The sequence below is a fragment of the Nilaparvata lugens genome, chromosome 4 (genome assembly GCF_014356525.2).
Source record: "Nilaparvata lugens isolate BPH chromosome 4, ASM1435652v1, whole genome shotgun sequence".
NCBI classification, from domain to species: domain Eukaryota; kingdom Metazoa; phylum Arthropoda; class Insecta; order Hemiptera; family Delphacidae; genus Nilaparvata; species Nilaparvata lugens.
This window is the reverse complement of record NC_052507.1, coordinates 3494933-3506234: the sequence shown is the minus strand read 5'-3', so window position 1 is coordinate 3506234 and position 11302 is coordinate 3494933. Positions and strand designations below refer to the sequence as shown.

General features: G+C 37.7%; 1 protein-coding gene across 2 annotated transcripts; it reads right to left on the bottom strand.

Annotated features, from left to right (window-relative positions):
- Positions 1 to 627: 627 nt before the first annotated feature.
- Positions 628 to 6283, bottom strand: LOC111044474 (N-alpha-acetyltransferase 38, NatC auxiliary subunit). Of its 2 annotated transcripts, none has more exons than XM_039425537.1 (2): positions 5516 to 6283; positions 628 to 3418 (listed from the first exon to the last, which is right to left on the bottom strand). In XM_039425537.1, exon 2 carries the CDS (start codon positions 2374 to 2376, stop codon positions 1429 to 1431), a length of 948 nt encoding a protein of 315 aa, XP_039281471.1. In that variant the 5' UTR covers positions 2377 to 3418; positions 5516 to 6283; the 3' UTR covers positions 628 to 1428. The 2 variants fall into 2 exon arrangements, with proteins under 2 accessions (XP_039281471.1, XP_022185331.2); XM_022329639.2 differs by having other exon boundaries at positions 2293 to 3418; positions 5516 to 6238.
- Positions 6284 to 11302: the final 5019 nt, after the last annotated feature.

Here is an 11302-nt window from a genome sequence, read left to right as displayed (position 1 = left end):
CTGACGGCTAGTGATTAATAATTCTATAGTCTGATTTTTACTGTAATATTGACGTATGAAGGAGGCTCCTTTTTCCTTTTATATTATCCTTGAAATGCAAAATTCCCAAAAACCTTGTCCTTGAACATACCTGTCAAATTCCATGAGAATCTATTACCGCGTTTCGCCGTAAATGCGCAACATATAAACATTAAGAGAAATGCCAAACCGTCGACTTGAATCTTAGACCTCACTTCGCTCGGTCAATAAACACCCTATACCAGGGATATCTTCTTATGCTATTTCATCTCCATGACTATTACAATGTTCCACCGTAATAAGGATTAGAAGTATCACAAGTATTGTAATTCTATTGACCAAAACAGGTTGAAAAGATTCAACAAATTTCTTGTATAAAACAAAAGATGTAACTGAGAAAGCACAGTTTTTTTGTCACATTCACATTTATTAAGGTGCGTACAGACTGTCGCTCTGCTCCGCAACCGAACGTCACTCCAGCAGAGCGATTGATGATCGACCGGCGAGCAACAGTAGTTCGACCGGGGAACGCGAGAAGATCTAACATCTTCCGTAACGTTCTTGATGGGTGCGTCGGCGGAGCGACTGTGGTTCGATGGTGGTACGAGGGAGGAGCGTGATCGGTGCGGGTTGGAAGAGCGAATATGTGTACGCAGCTTTAGACAGAACTGCAGTTTCGTGTTGAAACCAACACATCTTCAGCTGAAGATGTGTTGGTTTCGACACGTAAATGTAGTCCTGTATTAATGTCTAATTAATTTGGATGTGACAAAATAAAACTGTGTTCTTTCAATTATGGAAAAATCCCACAATATCAATTCTCATTCAACAAATTTTATTTAACTGAGAGTTGAGACTGTAAACACAGACATTTACACCGTTCAGATGTACTCTATCGTGGTTCCATTGTAATAAGGATTATTAGTTCTGTAATTCTATTGATCAAAACAGGTTGAAAATTCACAAAATTCAATCAAAAGATGAAACTGAGACATTACTGTCTGTAACACAGACATTTACACCGTTCAGATGTACTCTATCGAGATTCCATTGTAATAAGGATTATTAGTTCTGTAATTCTATTGATCAAAACAGGTTGAAAATTCACAAAATCCAATCAAAAGATGAAACTGAGACATTACTGTCTGTAACACAGACATTTACACAGTACAGATGTACTCTATCGAGGTTCCATTGTAATAAGGATTATTAGTTCTGTAATTCTATTGATCAAAACCGGTTGAAAATTCACAAAATTCAATCAAAAGATGAAACTGAGACATTACTGTCTGTAACACAGACATTTACACAGTACAGATGTACTCTATCGAGGTTCCATTGTAATAAGGATTATTAGTACTGTAATTCTATTGATCAAAACTGGTTAAAAAATTCGCAAAATTCAATTTCTCAATCAAAAGCTGTAACTGACAGTTGAGATTGTATCCGCAGACATTCCCCCTCAATGAACATCAATTCCTCAATGGATTTCACAGAATCCAACATGACTTGAAACTGGCTCACCAACTCATCTCTCTTCTGTTGAAGTGAGATGGAGGAATTATTAAGAATAATGGCGTTCTCTTGATAAGGCTCCACTATCACTATAACTGAGCTGTCCCTCAAATCTAGAGTGTGAGATGCTTGGAGTTCAAATTCAGGGAACTCTTGTGTTTCTTCAACAGGGGTACAATTGTTGATGATATCGGCCGGGATTTCTAGGTTTTGTGGGTTGGTACTAGTGTGGCCAACGTGGGTTTTAACATACCTAACTTGACACACACCATCACTCCCGATTGTGAGTTTCATTTCGGCGGGACAAATCATGCCGATTTTTTTGGTACCCCGTTTCCGCACCCCTTTTCCCTTAGGGACATAGGTTCCACTATGTTGACAAGAGAAATACTCATAGGAAACACTCTCCCCGCTACATCTTTTGTAACTCACAGTTGAAGTACTTTTGATAAACTTAGATTGTGTCCCCTCTTCTTCATCAAATTTCCACGATTTAAATTCCTCATAATTCGTAAACTCTCTCTCATCAATTTCAACATCCAACGAATGTTCACTCTTGTAATGATCTACAAGTTTTGTCACCCTGATACAAGTGGTACATAAATGACACTTTACCAGGGTGAATTTCACATTTCCCTTCGACTTTACAACACTGGATTTATCATGAACAATGTTATGCTTCAATCGTTCATGACGATGCATATTCCTTATGTAATTTGATTGGGCATTACACTGGCTACATTTGAACTTTTTACTTACTCCATGTTTGTTCTTCTCGTGCGTTTTCAGATCTCTCAAGTTTCGGTAACTTGAAGGGCAAAAGTTACATTGATGTCGGTTCATAATGGATTCTAGGGTTGACTAAACAAGAAATGTGACTAAAATTTGAATATTCTTGACTTATTGAAAACTAATAATCACAAATATTGAAAACTAATAATCACTAACAGTGATGTAGTGTGTCTGTTCCGATGAGTATTATTATCGGATGGGCACGTTAAACTGTCGGTCCCGGCTGAAGTATGACAGTCGTAAGGCCCATTGACGGCTTAAATTATATATTCAGGCGGTGGAACATTCCCGAAAGGGAACTCCCCACCAACAAAAGCCATACGAATTTAATTTTTTTTTTTTTTTTAGTATTATTATGAACTATAGCCTACTAATAACGTTTTTCATTATTAGCAACACTTTTAAACTGAAATAGTGTAAGTATTTAAGAAATGAATCCCCCTTTTGTCACAAGATTATTGCAACAAGTTCATAAGTAGGCCTATACCATGAGTCCAAGACTCAGACATTACTAACTATCTACAATTTGTAGAATTTGTTTGAATTTTGATGCAATTGGTCTTGCAAGACCTGGCAATACATTGTCATTTGTGATAAAGAATCAATCTACAATAAAATTCAATTGAACTGTATAACATGAGCTGGTATTTCTTCAATTTTTTCAATTACAATTAATGAATAATACCACAATCTAAACTATAATCACATTCGAGCTAACACAATTCAATGATAAATTTCCCAGATATTGAAGCTGTCAGGCTTGAACTTATTAACCTAATATTTTCTCCTACACTGGGGTGTTTCAAATTATGCAGATTATAATTTATCAAGTTCTAAATGATTTATTCGAATTGATAGATCACTTTTATGAACACAATGTAACCGAAACACTGATGAAAACAATGATCACTGATAGAAACGTCTTCTAATGAATTCCACTCTTGGATATATAGGCTAATTATTATTGAACGTTCGCGGACGCCGATTCACATGTAAAATCTAAAGAAGAGTTGAAGATTTTACCACTAGGCCTTGAGGTGATTCTTTCTGGTCTAATGATTCCTCTTGGACTGGCGTGACTCTGTTTCAGTATCTGGAAAAAATAGAATGAATTAGAATAAAGTGATGAGTCTGAACTCAGTAAAAATCAGATAGTTGAAGGTTAAAACATAGATAAAAAATTATAGCGTAAGTAGATATCCCATGGTATAGAGCGTTAATGTCGCTACTTTTATTGTTAATTCAAGCCTATTACTGTCGAGTTTTACTGTTTTGTTGGGGTGAGAGTGTATGAACGGCACAATATGAGAGACTACCAGCGTCACACAGCTTCACGTGAAAGAACTACGTGGACTATCGGCTTGAGATAACAGTAAAAGTTGCGACATAACAAACGCCCTATACCACGGGATATCTACTTACGCTATTGTTTCTCTATGGTTTAAGTCTCCAAATAATATAAGGATTGATGTGAATCTATCTTGGGATTTGAATGTTATTTTTCTAGAAGTTATTGACTGGGTAACAAAACAATAATTAATGGTAGGGTTAATTAATAGCTGACAATTTATTTTAAATTTATGTGTAAACTTATCTAGATTTGGAAAAGGAATAGCACAAGGTTACCTTATTTTTTTCTCTCTATCATTTCTATGATGTGCCATAGTGAAACAATAGCATAAGTAGATATCCCATGGTATAGGGCGTTTATGCCGCAACTTTTATTGTTATCTCAAGCTGATAGTCCACGTACCGGTAGTTCTTTCCTGTAAAGCTTTATGAGGCTGGTAGTCTTTCATATTGTGCCGTTCATACACTCTTACCTGGTCAAAATAGTAAAAAACGACAGTAATCGGCTTGAGATAACAGTAAAAGTTGCGACATAAACGCCCTATACCATGGGATATCTACTTACGCTATTGTTTCTCTATGGATGTACTTATTGTAAGAATCAATAAAGAATTTAGACTTTTGGGTATGGAAAAAAGAATGAGTTTGAATATGTAAGTGATAACTAATGCAAGGATCAAAATAAGGTCTACTAAAATTTCAGGCACAAGATTGGGATGCCGCATCCACACTATCGCCCAATGCGTACAATTGGGGACAAGCACCAGAGTGTGGATGGGTGGTTGGCCAGTGATGGCCTTCGCTCGACAAACATCGGAGCGATGGGCAGCTCAGTGAAGGCGAGTGCTGGCAAAGCAGTCATCCACACTCTTCTGAACCAATACGTGCTGTATACTGTTTTGACACTTGCCATCGCTTGCTACCGCTGGCATCGATTGGGCACTGGTTTACAGTGGGGATGACAAGACCACATGGCCAAGCTTACCAGCTTAGGTGATGGGGACTTGGCAAGCTACTGGGCGATAGTGTGGACAAGGCATGTCATATTCCCATGAGAACCGTTCTTATCTTTGCTTGAAGCTCCTTGGGGGGTCTGGAAATGATATTAATGCAATAATGAACTGATTTTAATCATATCAATGAGTTGGAAGCTCTAAAGGTGCGTACAGATATACGCGCCTCCAACACGCTCCGCACTCGCTCCGATCATGAACGTTATGGGAGATGTTAGCTCTTCTCGCGTTCCACTCTTGCTCCCCGATCGATCATCTATCGATCTGCTCGAGTGACGTTCGATTGCGGAGCACAGCGAAAGTCTGTACGCACCTTTAGATTCTTTTCCAGAGAGTCCACCTAATAAAACCAGCTCAACAATTTATTGCACATTGGTGTTGCAAATCCATTCAACATAGCTTAAGCTTATGTCAGGGACAATCAGCATAAGTTGGTGAGAAGAAACGAAATTCACAGCCACAATACTCGCCATGCTACCAATCTGGAAGTTCCTCGCAGCCGGTAGGCCAGCACGAAGAGAAGTTTTCCATCAGCTGCACTAAGATTTTATAACAGACTCCCAATTGAAGTAAGAAATAAATTTCGCACTAGATTCTGCTCTCTCATCATTAATGAATAGACAAATTTATTATTTGACTGAGCTGGCTGAGGAGCCACTATTTTTAAACTTTGACACAGTCTGTCTGGTACCTCCAGTCAAGGACGAAGACATCAAGTAAGTAAGTATCAAGCTTACCACGAAAAAATTACATGAATAAAGTTTCACTAATTAAGGGGGAAAATATCAACTTTATCGTAGATTACGGTACATTATCTAAATACTAACCTCACTAAGTTATGTAGTTTCTCCATCAGAGTTGTTTGAAGGTGCGAGGTGAAGAGACACTACATGTCTTCCAGGAACCATGACCAGTCCAAGAAGTCTAGGTTCATCATAGCAGCCGTCAGTCTGTTGGGATTCACTGCAAGAGCCCAGTATGATATTTCCATCCCGGTCAGTGCACAAAAAAACTCCTATAAGGATTCGTCCATCGGTCATCTCAATTTTCATTTGTCTGTTGATCCATCTGCGTAGTTTTTCCTTGCCAGATTTCTCTTCTTTCCCTACACTGTCAGTTGGTTTGTCTAACTGCATTGAGTTCTCACAATTCATAGATTCGTCTACGGGTTGATCTGGATTGCAAGGCATTTCCTGAGAGATAATTGCTTTAAAATTCAAAACTACTTACATGAAGAAATTCGTCTGTTCTCTACGATTTACTGGCACAATTTCATGCAATATTATGTCTTATTTTCTATAATAAAACATTCAAAACCTAGTAACGAGGCACTACAATGTTTTTACTCTACACTAACTGAATTTGGAAAATTTTATTCGAGAGTTAGAAATAGTTGATTAAATATATTTCATTGTCGGAAATTTGAGATGAATGTGACATATACTGACTTAATTTACTTTTATTCAAATTTTACAGACAAAAAAATAATTTCAGACATAACCTATAAAATCAGTAAATCTTGATCCAGTGCCTTCCTGTTCAAGTTCTTTGGTCTAGATCTAAAAGGCTATGCTGCAACTCAAATCAAAATCATATGATTAGAATTTCAACATGGCGGACGTGTTTTTTACAAACAGCTGACCGGCAGAAGGCTCCTGTAAAGTTTTGTTTTCTGTTTTTGTAGTGAGGTTCGGTTAGAAAAGTGCTAATGTTGGAGACCCTACTTTATGACACGATAAAAATATAGTTTAAATTTGGAAAGTGGCCAAGATTTTTGTTTTATAATGCAGGGATCTTACGGATGAAAACTTGTGGGGACGTGTCCATGCAGCCGAAAATAGAAAACATGTGAACTCGATAGATTGAAAAATAATGTTGAAATGCTTCTAGTTCCTTAATTTGTGTTGAAACAGTTCAAATGTAAGTCAATTTTACTAAAATGAATTTAATCTCCAAGCTTTTCAGCTTTAGTCGATCGTTTATACTTGCTCTCTTTATAGGTTATCGTACTATGTTGGCTAGAAGCTTAGTGCACAACTTGAGTGTATTTTTCGAATCTTTGGTTTATTCACAGTAAAGTGAGATTTGCTCATCCAAACCACATGCAAAATAAATTAGAACTAAGCTTAAAAACTGTTTGAATTCTGCCGGTGGAATAGGTTTAGCCCAATCTTTCATAAATTTCATTGTTGTTCAATAATTGGTAAGTAAACACATCGACAATACTGTATTTGATCATTCTTATTTGATTGCTAAAAAATAAAGTCTTCTTTTTATATGGCATACTTATACAGTACTTTTAGTTCTCTACTTCTACTCATAGAAACAGGTCTGCTTATCGTATCAAGATCTACTGAAGCAATCAATTATATCTACTTGGAAAGTATAGTGTTTTGGTAGCTATACGTACTATTACTCGATGTTTTGATGTCTCCTCAGTTTGATAGATAGGTTACCTTGGGCCTAGGTTACCTCTCTGATGTTTGCGGCTAATATATCCATACTGTCGTTGGGTGCAAAGCTTGAGCGGGGTTTTGAGGCATCTTTGAGTTGCCACTTTGTGGTTCCTAGCTAATCGATTCCAGCTGAATGAGGACAAGACCCAAAATATCATCTGCAGCTTGTCACAAGAACTGCATGACCTTTAGAATCCAGCGAAACTGCTGGGTTTTGTCTTTGATTCCAAACTCAACTGAAACAGTCATATACAGCAGGTAACCAGCCGACTCTCCCGCATTTGCTCCCCGCTGCTCGAGATGAAGGGCCTGGGGACTGAGAGGTATCTTGTGATGATGTATCATGCACTTCTTCCATTGCCACATCACGTATACAGGATCTGTATAATAAGTAACCGGACTGACCTCAGGAAATGTTCTATTGGCAAAATATGTACAATTTTCCATCAGATATCTTCAAAGTAATCCCTATTGGAGTCGATAACACGCTGATACCGGATTTTCAAATCGTTAAACGCTCCCTAGAAGTCGGCAACCTTTATGCTGTCTAGAGCCCTCGTCGTAGCACGTTCAACGTTTTCCAGAGTCCCGAACCGCGTCTCCTTGAGTTATATCTTGATCTTGGGAAACTAATAGAAGTCCGGTGGTGTCATATCCGGGCTATAAGGAGGATCCACGAATTGGCAATTCCCGGACGGATTCGATGAACCCGGGCGGTTAGTCGATGGAGCACCTCTCTGTTGTACTGGCCGTTCACAAAGAGATTGTGCCACCCGGCCAAACTGTAAACAACCAGTACTACAGAGAGGTGCTCCATCGACTAACCGCCTGGGTTCATCGAGTCCGTCCGGGGATTGCCGATTCGTGGATCCTCCATCACGACAATGCTCCGTCGCACACCTGCCTGCTCGTCACCGAGTAGTTGGCCAAGTAGTCGAGGGTAACGTTGCCACATCCTCCTTACAGCCCGGATATGGCACCACCGGACTCCTTTTTGTTCCCCAAGATCTAGAGACAACTTAAGGGACAAGGTTCGGGACTCTGGAAAACGTTCAACGTGCTACGACGAGGGCTCTAGACTGCATAGAGGTTGCCAACTTCCAGGGAGCGTTCAGGGATTTGAAAATCCGGTATCAGCGTGTTATCGACTCCAATAGGGACTACTTTGAAGATATCTAATGAAAAATTGTACATATTTTGCCAATAAAAAATTTCCTGAGGTCAGTCCGGTTACTTATTATACAGACCCTGTATATTGCTCCTGTGGGGTCACTCTGATGTCCAGAGGCTAAAAGAGGGTTGTGAGAATCATAACAGGCAGCGATCATCTCGCCCACTGCAAGCCCATCTTTGCTTACCTTGATGTATGAGGGTTATCAGCCATTACATCCTCCTGTGCTTGGTATATGTCAAGATGATACAGCATACTCTGGTTGACCGTAGTGACATCCACTATCACAACACCAGGCGCTGTAAGCTGCTGGATGTCCCCAGGAGACGCCTCCACTGATGGATGCAGGCCAGTTATAGGTATTAGATTTACATGATTAGATATGAGTTATTTCTTTTCTTTTCATTTATTATTTCAGAATTATTTCATTTCTTTCAATTCTTTAACAAGCTGCCTCTTGGAGTGAAGCAGTTGTATGAGGCCGCCTCCAAGACAACCTCCATACCTCCAGGAAGCTGCTCTGTCACTAGGCATATTATAATAGCCTACAATGCATTTATAGGCTACATTGATACATACAATATCATTCTCAATTACGAATGATTGGGGGGGAAAAATAACAGGCTCAAAGCCCAAAACTGTTCCTTTCTCTAATTTAGATAGAAATTGTCCAAAAATCGGTTACGGTATGTTTACACTTATAATGTGAATGAATTCATGAGAGATAGTTTGAATTCTTATTAAAAGTGGTTACTGTTTGGATCTGGCATCTGAATAGATGTAATTGTGCTACGTGTATTGAAACTGAGTTTTATGCCGCCATTGATCGTATAAGTGGGTAATGGATGAAGCAGAAGGTATTAAGGCTGTGCAAAGGCTAAAAATAAACTTTCTACTGGTGATTTTTTTCAAAATTTTTCGAATTGTTTATCATCAAGCTATCAAAATGAAAAAGTTTCTTCATGAAAACATTTTTTCTGATCATTACTTTTTGAGATATGAGCGCCTGAAATTCAAATTTTTGGGATAGAACAATTCAAGTTCGGTAAGAGATAAATCCATGAGATGTATAGAATGGATTCTTTATGATATTGTTGATCTAGTAAAACAAAAATTTTCTGAAAATATCAGTTTTTGAGAAAGTTATTCAATTTACAAAAAAGACAAAAAATAACTCAACCAAATGTTATTTTTGGTAATTTTTTGTGAATTGAATAACTTTCTCAAAAATTGATATTTTCAGGAAATTTTTGTTTTATTAGATCAACAATACCATAAATCAACAGTCTATCCTACATATCTCACGGATTTATCTCTTACCGAACTTGAAATGTTCTGTCCCAAAGATTTAAACTTTAGGCGCTCATATCTCGGAAAATAATGATCGGGGAAAAAATTCTGAGAAAACTTTTTCATTTTGATAGCTTGACGATAATAATATCAAAACAAATAAAAAACTTCAAAAATATCACCAGTAGAATGTTTATTTTTAGCCTTTGCACAGCCTTAAAGGTACAACTCGAGTTTGGAAAAAAGAATTTATTTACACAAGCTATCTGAACACGTTTCCAAATGGTCTCATCTCATTCATTCCCTCATTCAAAGGTTCCTTCATTCTTATTTAGGAATAGAACAACAAGTTTGGAGCTAAGCCTGTTTTTCACTCTGCTTCTATGATTTATGACTCAATGTATGAATAAATAAAAAAAATGAATCTCTAATGTAATACCCATTGAAAATATAATTCTTTTATTTGTTTTCAGTGAAAATGGCGTTGGAACAGGCACTTTTTCTTGTTGCAGCCGTCCATCTGATATTTGTCCCTACACCAAAGTCGAAGAAAGCTTCAACTTGCAAGCGATGCACGATATTCTTCATCATCGAACGAATCTGAGCGAGGTAACTTTAACATTATTTTATGCCACTTTCAAAGACAGTCAGTTGATAGAGCTAATAAATAACTATACAGGGTACAGATTTGAAAAAAATCGTTAGAGCCGTTTCTGAGAAAATCGTGAAAAACATGGTTTTTAGTAACTGTCATTTTCTCAAGAATTTACGGAGCTCCTGCAATTTCTCAAAAATGAGACTCATGCCAGTTGATAGGGCTTATGAATAGCTATCCATGGTATAAATTTGAAGGAAATCGTTAGAGCCGTTTTCGAGAAAACCGTGAAAAACATGGTTTTTAGTCATTATCCGCCATTTTTCTCAAGAATATTACGGAGCTCCTGAAATTTTCCCTGAAATGAGACTTATGCCAGTTGATAGGCTTATAAATGGCTATCCATGATATGAATTTGAAGAAAATCTTTAGAGCCGTTTTCGAGAAAACCGTGAAAAACATGGTTTTTAGTCATTATCCGCCATTTTTCTCAAGAATATTACGGAGCTCCTGAAATTTTCCCTGGAATGAGACTTATGCCAGTTGATAGGGCTTATAAATAGCTATCCATGGTATAAATTGAAGAAAATCGTTAGAGCCATTTTCGAGAAAAACGTGAAAACATGGTTTTTAGTAATTATCCGCCATTTTTTCCGCCATCTTGAATTGAATTCTACTGAATTTCTTATTGTCGGGTCCTCATGGTATAAGGACCTTAAGTTTAAAATTTCAACTCAATCGGTTAATTAGGAATGGAGTTATCGTGTTCACAGACATACACACACACACACACACACACACACACACACACCCACACACACACCACACACACACAGACCAATACCCAAAAATCATGTTTTTGGACTCAGGGGACCTTGAAACGTATAGAAAACTTGAAATTGGGGTACCTTAATTTTTTTTTGGAAAGCAATACTTTCCTTACCTATGGTAGCAGGGCAAGGAAAGTAAAAAGTAATGATCGGGGAAAAAACATTCCTGAGAAAACTTTTTCATTTTGATTGCTTGATGATAATTATACAAATCGAAAAACTTCAAAAATATCACCAGTAGAACGTTTTTTTTAGCCTTTGCACAGCCTAAA

What these genes read in the sequence shown, in the direction of transcription:
- LOC111044474 (XM_039425537.1), bottom strand. Translation starts at nt 2,376, where the DNA reads ATGAACCGACATCAATGTAACTTTTGCCCTTCAAGTTACCGAAACTTG.